The sequence below is a fragment of the Leptosomus discolor genome, chromosome Z (genome assembly GCF_034619465.1).
Source record: "Leptosomus discolor isolate bLepDis1 chromosome Z, bLepDis1.hap2, whole genome shotgun sequence".
Taxonomy (NCBI): Eukaryota; Metazoa; Chordata; class Aves; order Leptosomiformes; family Leptosomidae; genus Leptosomus; species Leptosomus discolor.
Genome location: NC_141419.1, coordinates 7,336,828 through 7,355,035, shown reverse-complemented (window position 1 = coordinate 7,355,035; position 18,208 = coordinate 7,336,828). Strand labels below are relative to the sequence as shown.

General features: G+C 50.0%; 1 protein-coding gene across 1 annotated transcript in view; it reads left to right on the top strand.

Annotated features, from left to right (window-relative positions):
• The window catches only part of GRIK3 (glutamate ionotropic receptor kainate type subunit 3), a 120,006-nt gene that overhangs the window by 76,371 nt on the left and 25,427 nt on the right, over positions 1–18,208 (top strand). Inside the window, exons 6-10 of the mRNA XM_086478974.1 lie at positions 1,793–1,966; positions 4,540–4,683; positions 8,020–8,127; positions 11,939–12,052; positions 16,219–16,422. Of these exons, the coding sequence (XP_086335100.1) occupies positions 1,793–1,966; positions 4,540–4,683; positions 8,020–8,127; positions 11,939–12,052; positions 16,219–16,422 (744 nt within the window). The remainder of the gene's footprint in view (positions 1–1,792; positions 1,967–4,539; positions 4,684–8,019; positions 8,128–11,938; positions 12,053–16,218; positions 16,423–18,208) is intronic.

Below are 18,208 nucleotides of genomic sequence, written 5' to 3'. Positions count from 1 at the left end.
ACCAAAAATTACTTCCCCACAGCAATTTCCAGAATACAAACTGAAATGTCTGACAAAACATTATGAATCCTGAAAAAATAAATCTGTTCCAGTGGGTCAGGCACAGGACCGCTGCACACCCTCACATCCAGATGACGTAAGCATCTGTCTGAGGGTAAACAACTGTATTTGCCCTTAGTTACCGTAAGTCATTTAAAAGTCAACATTATGGCCTGCTTTTCACAATGCCCTTTAACAAAACATGGAGGTTTGTACTTGCAATTTTTCAGGGGAAAAAAACAAACCCAAACAACAAAGACCCTGAACTCTGTTGTGTGTGTGTGATTAATGACTCAGTCTCTGGCTGCACCTGCAGATTAAAACACGGCATCCATCAGCAGAACGCTTTGGGGCTGCAGAGTCAGAGGCCAGTGCTTAAGGAAAAGATCAAACCCCCAAAACCTATTAAAGCAAAACAGCTGTAAGAATTCCTTGCTCCCCCACTGAGAATGAAGTCTCGGTTGTTGGCAAGTGCTGATTTTGTTACGCTTTGCGTAGGGCAGTATGTTTTAGGACCAGTGCTTTTCCAGCTCCCCCATGGGCAGAGCAGAGCTCGCTGCTGACAGACGCCCTGTCTGGGTGAACCCACAGCCTGGCTGTGTCCTACCACCATAGCCACATTATACAAAACAGCAACAGCCACATAATCCCATGCTACGTTTAAACTCTTTTTTATAATCCCCTGTGAGAGCAACAAACATCATTCCCGTATTTGCCCCCCACCTTCCACCACAGAAGGCAGTGGTGTTGCCTTTCCGCCTCCCCACATTTCTACTACTATTGAACACTTGCAGAAATTGTTCAGGATAAATTCTGATTAAATATGTCCCATCCAACAAATGATTCCCATTAACAAAGCCCCCTTCTGACCGCTATTCTCTGTCACATTCATTCAGGACCCCCCTCGGGTCCGCTGCCCTGGGTTTTTGCTGAGCAGATCAGCTGCAGTATGCTCCTGCCCTGCTGTCTAACCCCAAACTACTCGGACTAGTTACCAAGCATTGAAGTTAATCCCTGCACTGAAGTTAATATTCAGACGTGCGGCGGAGCCAAGAGATGCATTAAAGAAGTGCACTCACAGAGGCCTCCAAATGCCCCTCTCTTGCTGCCTGCCAAGTGATGCTGGTGGGCTGGCTGCCAGCAGAGCTGAGGACTGCCTGGCTGTGGGTTTTTTAAATCGTATAAAGGGCACTCTCATTCACTTGCAGACTGTGTAGGCTGGTCGTAATGTCAAGAAATGTGTCTTAGTTCCTCTTGGATAGCCGTCTGCAAATTGGCATTCTTCATTCAGCGTTACTGTGTCATCTGCAGCACCCTGTGGGCTTCAGCTCTCACAGCAAATCTTCCATGGAAAGGCCCCAGGGAGCTTTGGATACAGGAACTCTGCCTTGTCCCCTCCCCCTTGGCCGCAAGCCTCTTTTTTCACGGTTACAGACAGCGATTCTGGTTTTCTCCCCACAATTCCCTTGCCTCTTTTATGCAGAGAGTGAGTTATTTGGCAGGAGTTTCCCTCTGCTGTGTGTGGGTGAACCTGCACATATGACACCCAAATTCCACTAACACCTACGAGTCTCTGCAAGCAGTGACGGATGGCAACAGACAGTACAATCCACCAAATTCATGAGGGCACCATCCTACCTCCCACCTTCTGTGGGCTCTGCCTTCTCACCTCACACACAGACATGAACCGATGCAGAAAAGACAAACAAAACAAAGCTAAACAAAATGTTTAAACTGGTTTCTCTCTTTTAAGGATCTTTATGCATTAGACCTAGAACCATACCGCTACTCTGGAGTGAACCTGACCGGCTTCCGGATCCTCAACGTGGAGAACCCACACGTGTCCTCCATCATCGAGAAGTGGTCCATGGAGCGGCTGCAGTCAGCGCCCAAGGCAGAGCTGGGACTGCTCGATGGCGTGATGATGGTATGAGAAGTTTAAACAAAGCATGGGCGAAGCCTGGGAAGCAAACCAGAGTGGCAGGAAGGCAGGAGCATTCGTTGAGGCCTAAATGTTATTTTTATTGGTTCTTGTACTAGTAACAACTCATCCCAGGTATCTTCCCCAAGGTAGTTACTTGCATTCTTTAACAGCTGTCCCTCAAATGCAGTGAGTTCGGGTGGTGAATCTCTTGCAGCCCACTGCTGTGTCAACACTCTCCTTTTACAGGCCCAGCTGCCAACAGATTTGCCAGTTTTGAGAGACTGTGCTCCTCACCTCCCCTCCCGTCTTGCCAGTAAAAACCTGCCCCTGGGACCAGCAAAATTCAAAGCTTTCAGTTCCACAAAAGGTTGAGCACGGTGGGGAAGTGCCCTGGCTGTTTCATGCTGGGAACAAGCAGAGAGGGAGCTGCAATCAGCTGGGTATTGCACCCCTTGTTCAGGCGCAGCAGGATTTCTCTGTGCTCGCTTGATGGGCAGACGCAACGAGTGCTTGCTGACCTGGAAAGGGATGGGCTGTGCGTACCCCAAACCCCGGAGCCCCCAGGTAAGGGCATCCTCTCTCTTCAGCTGCTCCCCACAAGCCCTGTTTCAGCTCAGGACAGGACGATTGCCCTGCAAGTCCCCCTGCCCAGCCTTGGGAGCAGCACTGGGGAGCAGAAGTGCTCCCGTCCCACCAGACGAGCCAGGTAGCCAGGGCCTCTCCCACAGGGGCTTGAAGGGCTCCAGCTGCCATCATCTCCCCACATAGTCCCCGAGAGCAGCCGAGCACCCAGCTCCCAGGGGCTGGGAGCACAGTACATGGCTGGACTGGGCCAGGCAATTCACCGAGATTGATGGCAGGGAGAAAGAGCCAAAGCTATGCCCAGAGATGGGCTTTGCTGCAGCTTTGATGACTCCTTTTAGGGTCTGATGGCAGCTATGCTCCGCTGAGTTACTGCTCAGAAGGTACAGCACCTGCTTGCCCATCTGTCTTCCCTGCGAGGCTGTCTCTGACCCCCGTAATTGCTGACTGGCTCCCTCCTTCCCTCTCCCTTTAGATCTGCCAGAACCAACCCCACAAGTGGCAAAGCCTCCCAGACTTTCACCTTGAAATGGCTCCTTTTATCACAGAATCACAGTATCCCTCCTGTTCTTTTTTTACCTAGAGGAGAGCTCCGCCATTCCCTTTTAGCCTCCTACTCTTCTGCAGCGTTGCCCACAACTGCAGCATTGCATTGCCTGCAATGCTGGGTTCCCCCCGCTGCCGCTGCTCCTCTCCCATTCCCTGTCTGTTTGCTTCTTCAGAAGGGATCTTGCCTTTTATTTGTGTTTGTCTGGTGTCTGTCCCAGTGGGGCCCTGATCTCAGCTGGGCATTACAGTATGTAATTCACCATGAAATTGCTTGGACATACTCTTGTACCCGCTCTCCCCTAGCCCCAAACTTACAAAACCTGTCCCTGCTGCTATAAATACAAGCCCAGGGGATGCAGGTCAGGTGCCTGCTCTTCATGCTTGGGTGCTGCGGGAAGGGAAGGTCAAGGGGATGTTGCCAGCATTGGAGGATTTTCTCCACGGCCACGTCCTGTTAAGACATTTGCCCAGTTACTTGCTGTATTATTTTCTTTTATTGTGTTTTCTTACGCTACTGCTACATTCACATCTGTTCTGTAGCTTTCTGAAGCCAGCAAATAATGTATTTTCACTATGAGGACTTACCATGTCGGAGTGAAATATAAATCCAATTCTCTTAATCAGTGTTTGGAGGTGATATGGGGTGTCTCAAATTTAATCTAAAACCATCACATTATATGGAAGGGAAAAAACGTCCTCCCTGGTTCAAATCACTGAAATGCGGGAAGATGTAACAAATCTGGTTTGGGTCATTTTGGAAAATTCCACACCCACGGACACGCCATTTAACTTCTCTGGTTTTTATTTCCCCACGTATACAATATATGTATGGATAATATGTTCCCACAGGTTTTTTTACACTTGACAAAACAGACTAAATATGAAAATTCTGTTACTATCTTCTACACTTAGAAACAGCTACCTTCCTTGTTTGACAATATAGCAGTAAATGCGCTAGAAAGAACCAAAGAGTTGCACACAGACGAATGGCATTTGCACAAAAATCTCTGGCTTTAAAACAGAACTACGATCTTGTAGTCTGAAGAGTCACGTAACAGAAAAACACGCTCGTGAGGCTTTGTCATGTGCAGAGCTACGTGTTCTGAGGACGTGCTTTGCATGGAGGTCAGCTCGGAGGTTTATACAAGCCTTGTGTTAAACCATACGTGTTTAGAGCAGTCTCTTGAGATCCCACTGAACCTCTTGAGAGCCCAGCCCTGCCCTCGGGGCGCTGTTTTCAGAGTTAGACACCCAAGAGGTGGGATGGTTGGCAGCAGACCAGAACAGAGAAATCCTCAGGTTCGCTGGGTGTTGAGCACGGGGTAACTCAGAGGGGGTTCCTGCAGCTTCTGCAGCACGTTACAGATCCCCCGCTGCTTTGCTGTCCGGATGCCTCCTTGCTCTGGAACCACTATCAACACAAATGCTGTTCCCCTTTACTTTAGACAGACGCTGCCCTGTTGTACGACGCGGTGCATGTGGTCTCCGTCTGCTACCAGCGCGCCCCTCAGATGACCGTGAACTCCCTGCAGTGCCATCGGCACAAAGCCTGGAGGTTCGGTGGCCGCTTCATGAATTTTATAAAAGAGGTAAAAGCATGATTTGCAACCATAATTGCTTCCCACTAATGCAAAACTTCCCCAGCAGGAGCAGCGCAGCTGCTTAGCATGCAGGTACGGAGGCACATGGCAGGGAGGCTTAGTAGGTATAGGGTTATAAAAAATCCCCCTGCCTGGGCAGACACCACTGGATGGAAGCACAAATATACACCAGGCTGCTGAATGCACCCAGAAAGGAAAAATCTTGTCTTTGCCTTCAAAATAACATCTGTGCAGCCACGCCAAAACATCCAAACCAAGCTGAAATCTCCCATGCTGTCACTGGGACTTGCCCTGGCCTCTTCTTGCATCACGAGCAGCTGGACCGCTCTCTCTCTGAGGCCCTTCTTAGCAGAGCAATGGCCATTTGCCTTTTACAGGAACATTTGCTTGGGGTCCACAAAGGGCATTCAGTGCCGCTAACTCCCGTTGGCAAAGCTGGCAGCGCTGTGCGTCTCTGCCTGTGTGCTGATGAACGGCTGGGGCAGAGCGGTGGATTCAGCAAGTAGAGAGCCCGGGGAGCGAGGAGGCAGCTTCCTTCCCTCCCTGTTTTCAGTCATTATGATTTCTCTCTGTTCAGCCCACGTAATTGTTTGTTTGTATCTGGCTTAAGCACGCAAGCAGACTCAAAGCATGGGTGCTTGTGAGCAGTGAGCTCACTGAGGGAGTGTAGCACAGGGAAGCTGCAGGAGAGGTGGCCAGCCCTCCCCACAGAGCCCCCGAGCACAGGCTCATGCACTCACACCCCGGGTTTTGCTCTGTCTGCAAAAAGGAGCCCTCACATAAAAAAAAAAATGAAGGCAGAGCTGCAGGGCGATACTGCAAACCCTACCAGATATGCCTTTGCAATAAAACCCCCTTATTTACCCTAAGGCCTTTTTAAACTTCTATGCCTGTGGCTCTTCACACGGGAAGTTATGAAACTGGCTGCAGTACAGGAGATGACGGGGCCACATGTGAAAGGCTGAGTATAAAATCCCCCAAAGTTTTAAACAGGAAAGAGTAGAAGTACATTGTTAATCGTTACCGTGACTTGTGCTGCAGTATTACCTCCACAGGCTGGCGGATCCTGAACACAGGCACACCCAGCACCCCAGGTGCTGCCCGAGCTGCCCGAAGCGCACAGGCGCAGGGGAGGAGAAGGGAGGGATGATTCCCATTGCAGAGGGAGAATGAACTTTTTTCTTAATAGGCACTGAAGATGGTCTCTTTCCTCTCTCTCCCCCCTCTCTCTCTCCTTTTTCGTGTTTTGTTCCCTTCTGCAGAAAGCCGCTCCAGCTGGCTGCCAAAAGAGAGTGTAAATAATTTGTTTGGTTGGCTCCTTTTGCAAATTACCCTGAGCCTCACACTCCAGTGCCTGCCTGTTGTTTCCCTTTCTGGCACCATGTCAGCTCGTTGCAGGGATAAGCTTCCTCCCCATTGCAACCAGAACAGAGTAATTGCTCTCTCTAAACTCCTGTACAGACTAAGCAGCGCACAGAGGGATGCCTCGCCACAGACGCCCGCTCCCTCAGCCCTGGGCTCCCCGCAGATACCAGCACCCCTCGCTCCCTGTGTGTGCACAGGCCATGGCACCCACTGCACAGGATCGCTGCAGAGCTGCCACTCCTGGGGTGAAACCCTGCTTGCTCCCACCTGCCGAGGGGCAAAGGGGCCAGGATGGTGGCCCTGCCAGCCTCGGCAAGGCCACCCTCACCCATGTGCCATCGGGGCTCCCTGGGAAGCCAAGGGACAGGGCCAAGCACGGGGGCAGGAGGAGAGGGGAGACGCTCCCCTGCAGCCACCACCTGCCCAGAGCCTGGGACAGCAGGTGCTTGGGAGACAGAGCAGAGATGGGGCCGACACCAGCGGGATCAGAGCCCATCGGGGGCCACGGCGATGCCGTGCAGCCCCAGCCTGGCCCCAGGAGCCATGCGGCCATCCGCAGGAGGAGCAGGGCTCAGCACACAGCTGTGTTTGCTCCCGTTGGGTACGTTAAACACTCCCTCCACGTTTTCCCTGGCTCCCGGAGGGCTCCGCAGGCTGCACGTCCCACAGGCAAACTGCCCACACACCAGAATAAGCAAACGGAGCACAGCCTTCCTCAAAACTCAGGGGTGGTGAGGCTGGGAGGAGGCTGTCATTGCTCCTCAGGAATTAATGAGGAAGAGCCAGAGGAGCGTATTTCCTGGGAAATACACCAGTCATTCCCCCCTGAGCATACATTTATGCCACCTTCATCACACTGGGATATTTCAAGCTCCCCCATCCATAAAGGAAACACGTTCATCAGTGAGGAGCATGCATGGTCTGAACTGCTCAGGGGAAAGAGCCCAAGTCCCAGCTCTCCACTGCTGAAATGCAACTGCAAAGCAGTAAACCATGTCAGCAGCCTGGCACTCTTAGGAGACCATTCTCCCTGGGACGGATGCTTATAGCACATCCTAGCACTGTGCCCAGGCAGAGCAGGCATCGTATACCATGCTGTCCCTTAGCACCTGCTCTGCGAACACAGCTAGCGCCTGATATTCGGGGCTCTCTTGCCTCCTCAATCAGAGAGTGCTGCGAAGTGTACAGTGGAAAAGAAATAGAATCATAGACTAATTTTGGTTGAACTGAATCTAGGCATCTTTACCCCAAGTTCCTGCTCAGAGCAGGACTAGGTCCCAAGTCAGACCAGGTTGTGCAGGACCTCATCCAGTCAAGCACTGAAAATCTCCAGGAACGGGGCTTCCCCAGCCCCAACAGGCACCTGCACCATGCTTATACTGCCAAAAACTGAACTGGGGGTACCAACGCAGCATGCACCCACCAGATTCCCATGCCTGTTTCAAAACAACAGAGCCTGCTAGCACCGACAAGCTCTCCGCCTCTTCTGTTCCACTTTCCATCTGAAAGGAGAGAGGGAACATTCAGGACATTTTCACTTTCACACACCTTGGAAGCATCAGCAGGTTTGTGCAAAAAAAAGGATTATTTATGAACTTGACTGGAGTTGTCCCAAACCCAGGCTCCCTGCAGCCTGGCATTTATCAGTACTACAAGGATAAATGCAGCACACAAGGATGCCATGATAAATGCAAGCAGTTTTCTACTGAGTCATCATGTCCTGCAACAGCTGGTGAACGCAAAAGGTGCAAACAAAATTGTAGCAAGGACTGCAAGAGAGTTAAGAAAACCTCCAGCTCCAACTGCAGTCTGAACAGTGACGGAGGTGTTTATTAATTAATCATGCTCTTTAGGGAGAAAGAACCAGTATAAGGACTAATTAAAAGAACATACAGTGGAGGGCAAAAGATTATTTATGATACCAAGTAACAGCCCTGCTCCCTTTCTTCCCTTCCACAGGCCCAATGGGAAGGACTAACGGGACGAATCGTCTTTAATAAAACTAGTGGTTTACGGACAGATTTTGATTTGGATATCATCAGCCTCAAAGAAGATGGTCTCGAAAAGGTAGGCACGGTTTGTCTTCTCTGCATATGGCTTAATCTAACTCTGATGCTCAGGCAACAGAGAAAATAGTTGGTGGTTGTATTGTTTCCAGGTTTTCTGTTCTTTATATAAAAGGATATTTACTTTGTGGGATTTCTCTGATCCTTTTCCATGCTTCAACCATGACTCACTAGCCCCAAAGCGAGGTGAGGTGCGTGGGATTACAGTTACTAACTGCAGAAGTGCTTGTGGCACTTTCCCGAGATAGGGGAAGCAGAAGAAACTTTCCAAGCAGCCATTAACCTCTCCTTTCCCAGGCCAAAGGTGGAAGGAACAAGCCTGTCCCAAGCCCCATCTTGCTGGGCTTGCTTAAAAACACTGATTTTTCCCTGAGGAGGCAACAGTTCTTGAAAGCATCATCTCGGTGTGATTTCCCACAATGAAAATCACCTGAGGCTTGGAAATGGCACCAGCTTATTACAGCTCCAGCCTAGGGTTTGCAGGAGGATGCAGTGTGTATTTTGGTTTATTTCTCCTCTAAGGGACAATAAGAAACAAAGCGAAGCGCGTTGTTGCCTGGATGGCTGGAGGGGTCTCGTTCGGTGGCTGTATTTGCCTGGCCCAGAGGCACAAAGGCTGCAACCTCAGATCCTCCTAATTAGAGCAAATCTCCTCTGGGCACAGAAATTCGATGCTGATGTGCAAATCTGATTCTCAGGTGTTCATGGGGATTTCATTTTCTTTTCTTCAATTACTTTTTTTAAAAAAAAAAGTCAATATGCATAGCATTAAAGCCCCTAGAACACGGGTTTCAAGGTGAGATCAGTTCCTTTAAGACAAAAGAGAGCAGCGAGTGGCCTGAAGTGAAGAAAGCACTGCGCAGCGGAGACCTGGTGCCGGCTGCGAGCAGTGCCCAGGGGCTGTGCTTTAATCAGGCTCCAAATAACGGCACCCGGAGCCTGACCCCTTTTGTGAGTAATTCTGAGTCCCCATTCTGCTAAAGGTGTCTTGCAGATTTACAGGAGAAAGTTGGCAACCGGGCAGCAAATCCCTTTCTAGAGCAGAGTCTGCTTTTCGACACGCACAAGGTGCCTCCTGGCAGGGAGGGACGAGTGCTGAGTCCTGTAACCTTTGGGCACGGAGACAGGTTATGCTACCGCGGGAAATGCCAGCCGGGAGCAGAGAGAGGGAGTTTTCAATTAACCATGCAGCAAGCGGCCCAACATGCACAGATGACTTTTCCAGTGAAGACTGGGGAATTAATCACACAGTGCAGGTAGGCAGCGCCCGGGGGCTGAGGCAGCAGTTTGATCAACCCTCCTGTTTGGAGGGGATGGATCCTGCGCAGTGAAGCTCCCTGGGACCAAACAGCTTGACTTCCCCACCCCTCTTTTTTACAGTTTGTTTTTCCCTCGCTTTGAAATAAATTGTTGCCATGCTTTCACACCACAGCAGTAGCTCTTTGCTTCGTGTGAAAAATCTCAAGGTCACCCCAGTGCTCTCCTAGTGGGTATTCTTTGGTGTCAAATACAGAATAAAGAAAACATTTCAAATAAACCCAATGACCTTCTGTCTCAGCTGCAATCAGCCGAGCCTGTGCAGGAAGGAGGCAGGAGAGGAGCAGGGGAAGACGCCACCTTCTCACAAGAACTGAGCAGGAGACGATGTTTGTAGCTTGACTTCTCGTTTTACGAAATATTTTGTTTATAGAGTCTAAACCAAAAAAAAAACAAAAAACCAACACATCTTTTTGGAGTACAGTGGCACTGACGGGCTGCCGGAGAGCTGTGTTGGTAGAATAACAGAAAAATGCACAAGTATTTGGGTACCACGTGAATCTAAATGTTTAAGTACAACCGCAGTATCTATCTGTCAAACTAATACTCCTCAGGTGTACTGGAGAATAGCTGGCACCAGCTGTATTTATAGCTACCGTGTGTCACATAAAGCCCATAGGAAGCCGCCAAACCTTGATGCATGCTCTGTACAGCCATGCAACTTTTGTCTCCCAACAATTCAGATTTCACAGTTCCCACTATTATTTTTTTGAAGCTTCTTGTCAGCTCTAGAGGGGTTTTATAGCATCGATGTCAAATCTCTGTTGAAGCTAGGTTTCTGTCAATAGTTAATCTGAAATAACAAAACACCAAACTACAAACAAATCCCATATGGATTGTGCATTATGTATAACAGCTTATGTCTGTTGAGCTTCAGGATTGAACTCCTGATCCTTACACCTCCTGGATGTGCCAGGGATTACAGGAGTATTAACTAAGCCTAATTGCATGTAGTTTGGCTATCTGACTTGCACAGTTCTCTTAATACACATTTTTCCTTTTTCTTTGCTTTTTTAATATTTTAAACTGATTAATTCAGTCTTAAGTGCCACGTATTTAATTTTCTTAAAGAAAACTTAGCAAGGCACAGTTAACTGAGTCTGTAGTGCTGCCAGCAGGGGCCCCTTAGACTTGCTGCTCTTGTCCCATGCACAATAATAATCTTTTGACATTGCAGCTGTTGTGCGATCAAAGGGAGATATGGGGGATTGCTCAGGTTTTTCCTGAAATATTTAGAGCCTTTCACAAAGTTCATGGAAACTCTTCTAGAATTTATGACAATTTTTTTGCCAGGCAGTGTTGCTCATTACAAAGTCTCTTTTTGGGGATGCAGTAAAACCAAGTTCTCCCCTTGGACTGCTGAAGAGGTTGAAAAATCTTAAAAATAGCAATAAATAAAATATCGGAAGTTCCTGGCTCCCCGGAGGGTTTGAGCTCTCTGCCTTTGGTTTCTCTCTCAGTTCCATCTCACAGTTTGACCCTACAGATGGATCCTTCTGTTCCCACTTCCATGCAGGGTTCTGGTTTTTTCTCACTGTCAGGCTGGCTATATGGCCACCCTGCTCCGTTTGCTGGCAGCAATCCCACATTCCTCCAGCTTTCCTGACATTTTATCTCACCGTCACAGTCCTTTAGCCAGTCCTGCCTTCAAAGTTTCTTCTAAAGCCTCCCCTGCACTGCAGAGATCAGGTTAACAGGCTTAGAGTTGCCCTGATGACTTCTCTTAAATAGAGACATGTTTTGCTATTTCTGGATCAATAGACTTCTCCAAAGTCTAGTAATTTATTAAAATTGACAGCTTAAGAAAAACAGAGCACCTCAAACTGACGAGGAACATAGCTGCGCGTGCCCGTGCCTATGCCCGAGCAAGTCAGCTGGCATTCCCTCCTCCAGGTTTGCTGAGCAGAACCGAGATCTCCCGTTGCGGTGGACTTCTGTGCAGGAGTGACCAGAGCCCTTGCTAGGGCTGTTAGAAACGTCCGTCTAGCTTGGCAGAGCACAGAGGACAGGAACGGTCCTTACCAGGGATTTGCAGAGCTTGTCAAGTCATTTTTAATTCTGCCCACAAAAGCTAATTGGTGTGGAAATAAAAAAGAAATAAAACGGCCTCATATTTGTGGGGTTTTATTCCTTTGTTCTGCTTTATCCTGGGCCAGAGTCGACTCTTCAGCGCAGTTTCATTGTTTGCTCTGCACAGTGCCTTTGCAAAATGTTTATTCAGCCCCTAAATTCCAGTCATGATGGTTTTCTTTTATGCATCTGCATCAGAGGGCAGCGTGGGGGTCATTTATTGTACATATGCAACTAGAGCGACTGGCAACTGAAGGGTTAATGCAAATCTTCTATTTAGGTGATACAAGGCGATAATTTCAGCTTTGCTTCTGTTTACTGCAGATGAAAGAAGCAAGCTACATTTTCCTGGCCAGTAGGATGCTGAGAGCAAGTGAGCAACGTAAGCTGGGTGTTCATGTGTTCATTTGCTTGCTTCGTTTCAGGTTGGAGCGTGGAGCCCTTCTGACGGTTTGAACATCACAGAAATTTCCAAAGGACGAGGGCCTAATGTCACAGACTCACTGAGCAACAGATCTCTAATTGTCACCACTGTCCTGGTAGGAGATTGCACGTCTGTCTTTCCTCCACCCACAAATCTCAGGGATATCTGATATCTCTGAAAATTCAGAGCATCCCAGAACAGATCCACTAGTCCCTCTGGAAAGCTGGGCAAGGGCACAGAGAGCCCTCGCACGTGGGCTGGGCTCAGCAGGGCACTGCGATGCCCACGCACCTGCACCGAGGTGACCTGCGGTATCCTCTGATGCCACCGCTCCCGAGCAGGCTGCTGGCCGACACGTGGCGGATGGTGAGGCTGGCACGGGCCAGCTGGAACCACGGGTGTTCCCTGTGCCCAGGAGGCTGCTGCTCGTCCCCTTCAGCTGCCTGGCCAGGTCCCCGTCCTCCCTCACTCCCTGCATGCTGGAGGGCGTGGGAGGTTTGCAGGTGCCGAGCTCCAGGAAAGCTCCCAGTCACCCATTTCCCACCAGTGCCTGGGCAGGCAGCAGCTCAGCGGCACTGCCTACCTCAGACAGGAGTGTTCTCGTTACAGAAGAAAATAGTAAGAACAACCAGAGACCCTGGCTTAGCTGTGACAACCGTGTTTCTTTCCCCCTCCTAAGTACATATTTGATAAACTAGCTAAGAGTAACGCCGTTATCCAGCAAACCACAGTTGCTTAACAGGTCTCCTCCGCTTCCAACTGTCGCGCTACATTTTGTTCACATTCACTATTGGATTTGACAGCAGGCATCAGATCAGAATGAATTTTTATTTACTATCTAATGAATTATGACTAGAGACATTGGTTTCTATATGGCTGTATTACACAGCAAGGCCCATGGCACGTCACCAGGAAGCAAGAAAAAATATCAGCCCTCGGACAGCCTACCCACAACTGGGCCCGAATTATGGTTTTGCCTATGGAAATTTCCTGTTCCTTTTGTGTTCCGTATTTTCAGGGAACTTATGACTTTATCACTAAAGTCCTTCTCTGCAAGAGCCAGGCACAGGCTTAGCTCATTGACTACGCTCAGTAACACACCGCTTGCATGTCCTGACATGCAGGGGAGACAGGAAAACTTCCTTCCCTTCCCAGTCCAAAAGTTTTCTTCCGCACCAGCCCCATGAGGCCGTGACAGGTCGTGCGTACGCAGGAGTCTGCATGGGGCGGTGTTCCTGTGCCATATGCATTAGCCAAATCGGCGGCAGCAGTGGTTCCCCACTGGCTACAGCTCCTGAAAGGAATCGTCACATCAGGAGTTACTGCAGAAGCAGTAGAGAAATGACAGAGCAAAAGGCACTTCAACAATTCAACATGCATCAGAGTAAGACTGCTCCTGTTGAGACCCTTGCAGCACTGTGTGTGCACTCAGGCACGATACACACCCAGTTTGGGCTTTGTTTTTCTCTTTTGCAGTTAAGCATTCTTGGTGTGTTCAGAAAGTCAAAGTTTTGGTAGTGTTTTTCTAACAGGCCAAATGGAGAGGCCATGCCAGGTTTAGTTCATTTTAGCAAGGTAACCTAAAGTGCTGCCAGTACCTGTACATGGGAGATGCAAATTTTTAGGGCAACATGAATAACACATCACATCAAGTCTCCCAGGTGGAGGCTCAGGATCAGCTCTAAAGGAATTGTTCAACCCGTACTGCAGCTGGGTAAAACTCACCAGAACTTAATACAATGACTCCTCTTCCCCTCATTCTCTTTAATTAGAACTGTGTGCAGCACACTGGGGAAAGTTCCTGGGGTGGGATGGCTGGTAGCACTGGGGAGATGGTTTGAGACATGGCAGCAGACCTGTCTGCACTGAGAGCTGGAGGACCACCTGCCTGCAGGGCAAAACCAAAGGGCAGCAGTTCAGGACTGGAATACTGGCAAGAGCTGTACAGACAGGACTGAGGGAAACCAGAAAAGACGCATCTTGTCAGGGGTAAGATGCATGGCCAGAGTTGTGGAAACGTCTGGGTCTAGGGTGCAATAAGCTCTGTACCTCCGACCACAGCATAATGCAAAATGATGGAGCCAGGAGGAGACCTGTCAGCCATCTGCCTTTGACACGCTTTTTTCAGGCAGCATTTTCATCTTGTACTCCGTAAGCACGTACAAATTACATCACGTACAAGGGTGATATCAGTTCCTATTAATTCTGCCATTCCTTCGGCCTGCACACGTGCCACGGGCTATCTACCTCGAAACCACAGCTGTCCTGCCATTCCCTTGCCTGCGGGAGAAGAAAATGTGCTTAGGTCTGAGTTCTGCAGTAATTGCATCTTCATATACTGGATTCTAAAAAAGAAAATACAGCCCTAAATTTTATTTGCATTTGCAACACCTCTTTGTACTTTTGCGCTGGTGTGAATGATAGTAGAAAAGCCATAGGAGGAACCTTTAAAAGGAAAAGCATGAAAGGTTATTTTTTCCCCTTTTGCTCATATTGCAGTGACTTGTTGGAAGAGAAATATTACCCCAGCAGCCAGCGCCACTCTCCCCAAGCAATACGGGAACTGTGAAGTTATGAAATTGAGGGCACCTTCACTGAGAAATCGATTAGCAAACTGAGAGAGCTTGTGAATTGGATGTCTGGCCATTTTCAGTAATAAATTGTGAAATAGTCCGTGAATAAGTGGTTCACAGAGTTCAGAATTACCCCCTAGGAAATGTTTGAGACCTGGAGATACATTACTGAAGCGAGTGGCGTCCTAATGTTCAGTGCTTCGGCTGTTAAATATGTATGTAATCCCTACAGCGTTTCCCAAAATTAATAGTGCTTTACGGCTGCTCTGGAGCCTGTGTATTTGTATCAAGAACCACAGCTGATCCACAAACAAAGCACTAATTCCAGAGAAGAAAGCTGAGGAGGAGGCCAGGGAGAGCAGGATTTAACCGAGCTGTGCGTGCCAAGCTAAACTCTATAGGCATGATGTTATCAGTTTTGCTTTACAATTCTGCAAATGAGCTTCACGTGCTCTCTCGTCCCCTCCCTATCCCACTTTCAGGCCAAGCAGGCACCTCCTGCCTGCCTTCCTGCCCTCCCCGGGGGTGTCAGAGGTCTCCCACGGCAGAGGTAGGGGCTGGCAGATCATACTGGGAGGCAAAAGCCACCAACCTCCGGGCTGGCACAGCCCAGCTCTGGGTGCCGAACCCCCTCCTCAGCAGGCCCACCCAAGGCAGGGCTTCTCCGCTCCACCAAACTGGGCATCTCGGTAGTACTCTAACTGGGACTCCAGACCCTGCAATACCACGGGGACTCCAGCAATGCGGCTCGCTTGCCAGAGCAAAACATGAGCCCTCCCCTCGCTGGCCACGGCAGCCTTGCGGGTGCCTTCAATGCGAGCCATGTAGTAGCTGCTGTTGATATCTCACCCTCCCCTTGCCTTCTAGCTTTTGCCTGCTGTCTACCAACTTTGGCCATTTCCCTCTGTCCTCTGTGTGTTCTCTCTCGGGCTCCCCAGTGTCCCTCATCCTTGGTGACTGCCCAAGCCTGACATTCACCAAAGGGCGGTGCAGTTTGCTGCGTGTTTGCTAACTTCACCTGCCAGCCTCCGCTAAAGAGCCAGGGATCCACAGGGCAACGCTCTAAAGCACTTTACTAGTTATTTTTCACTTGTGCTGGTGCTTGGCACTGCTGTGAACACAGACACCCCCAACCCTTCCCACAGCAGCCATAGCTGGAGGAGACAGCAGAAACTCTCTCTGGGCAGCAGTAGGGCCCTGTATCCCATCAGCTAACATCGGCAAGGAGGAGAAGTGAGCTGAACTGGGGAATGTTTTGGGCTGGCCACCAGCCACTCAGAGCTCCCTCGCCCTGTATTTAACCCACCAGCCTCTTGCTCGCCGCAGCTGCAGCCAACGACAGGTACTGCAGTGCGGGTCGGCTGCATTTCTGCTGTGCGGGACTTGAGGTCCCTCCCCCCTTTATTGTTTCTCAACACTCTTCATTTTCAGAGCATGAAATGGTTATTTTTCTCCCTGAAATCCAACCAAATGGAAAACAGTTGGCTGCTCAGAAGAGACAAAATTAAATTTTGTGGGGTAAACAAGGTTGCTAATTAGCTGATGTGCTGTGCAAAGTTGATTTATTCCCAACATGTCACGGTGCCAACCCTGCCTGAAGAGCCTGTGCCTCGTGGCTCAGGTTGACCCACAGGGGTGGCCCTGCCTTTGGTGGGAGCTGGGACTGCAGCTGACCCTTAACAGGGACTTTTTGCCTTCCCGTGTGCAGGAAGAGCCCTTTGTCATGTTCCGTAAGTCCGACACAGCCCTGTTCGGGAATGACCGCTTTGAGGGTTACTGCATCGACCTCCTGAAGGAGCTGGCCATCATCCTGGGCTTCACCTACGAAATCCGGCTGGTGGAGGACGGGAAATACGGGGCACAGGATGAGAAGGGGCAGTGGAACGGCATGATCAAGGAGCTCATCGACCACGTGAGTGAGGTCCATCTGCGGCGCGGGCAGCCAGTGGCTGCCGAAGGGTGGTTGTGCCCCGGCTGTCCCCGAGGCTTTCTGCCTGGGGGGGGACGGGTGACCGCTGCTCGCTGGCTTGGGATACCTGCCGTGAGCTCCTAACCCTGCCTGGGCTCTGTGTTGTGCAGTTTGTCAGAAGAGTATCACTTTGTCTCACTCTTCCAAATATTCATTTGGAGTTTCTGAAAATGGACCTTCTCACAGCACAGAAATGGCCTCCGGGGCCCCAGCCGCAGACCTTCCCTGCTGGGCTGCTGCCCTGCGGTGGGATGCAGGCCGGGCACACAGAGAGGAGGAAGGAGGCTCCTCCGAGGCCCGGCTGCACGCTGGCTCTCCCCAGCCGGCAGCGCGGCCGCCTGGGCAGGGGCAGCGTGTGCCTGCTCTCATCCCTGAGGACACCACTGCTCTGCCTCTGACAAACATGGGCCAGGGCACAACACCGAGGTGGCTCAGGGACCCAGGCGTTTCCCAGACACAGCTCAGCTGAATTAAGATGATGAATCCAGACTGCAAAAGCAGGTGTGCAGGAGACAGCTTAATACTTTTTTTTTTTTAATAAAAGCAGCTTATTTTCTAAAATCTCCTGGGACACGGAGCTCCCCCTGCAACAGAGCAGCTGTGCTCTTCCTTCTGCGGCCACTTCTAAAAGCCCATTAAACACTCGCGAAACCGTCGCAGCAGCTTTACTCTCACAGCCGCCGAAAAGTCACCTAGTCTGAAACCTCGACTGGAGGCCAGAGGTTGCTCAGTTTCCTAATTAGGTATTTTGCCTCCAGCGCATCCTGTGACCCCAGAAGCCCAGTTAGGGACGTGGGGAAAGCTGATATTTTTATGAGTCTCTGATTCCCAGAAAAGGTCTCTGGAAGAAAAGATCAGGACAAAATTAATCTATGATATCCACAGCAGAGGCAGCAGTACAAGCAGTCCTAGAGCTGTAACACAGCTCTCTCCTCCTGAACATCCTGCTCAAGTGGTGCAGCCCTCGGACCACCTCTCAAGTTCCTGGCTACATTTTGAAAACATTGCCTAAGCAGAAAAGAGACAAAAATAATCCCACGTACACAGCAGCTGTGATGCTCTTACAGTTCATGTGAGAAGAATGTATTTGCTGGGTGAGTCACTTCAGTAAATGAGCTTCGCTGTGAACAGATAACAGAGCATTGTCTGGCGGTGAGACTGCGGCGCTGGGGCTCGGGGAGCTAGGTTGTGTTTCCGGATTTGGCTTGTCTGCCCTAAATGACATTGGACAAGTTGCTTCTGTGCAATACTTCCTCCATCTGTAAAATGCAGATGACAATGATTATGTCCCTTATAGGGACAAAGCGATGCTTAATCAGTTTGCGAAGAGCGCTCTAGTCCTTAGATAGCTCACCCTGGAGAAGTGGGAAGCACGGCAAGGGCATGCAAGGACAGCCCTTGGGGGAGCAGGACGCTGTCTCACAGGGGAATATGCCACAGGCTGTGCAAACCTACCTTTGTATTTTTGCTTCCAGCAAACTCCATACAACTCAAAATACAGATTTTATAGTCTCTTACGCAACAGCTGTGCTAAGTTAGACAAGTGACAGCATCCCAGCGGAAGAGACTGGTGCTTTGCCGCTCCGAGTGATGTGTGTGACACAGATATGAACAGACGCAGAGCACAGGCTACGATCCTCGGCAGTGTGCTCCAGGACACAGCTCCTGCGGTCCCGCACCCGCTGCCGGGAGCAGAGTCTGTGGCTCTCACCACAGAGTATCTGTAGTG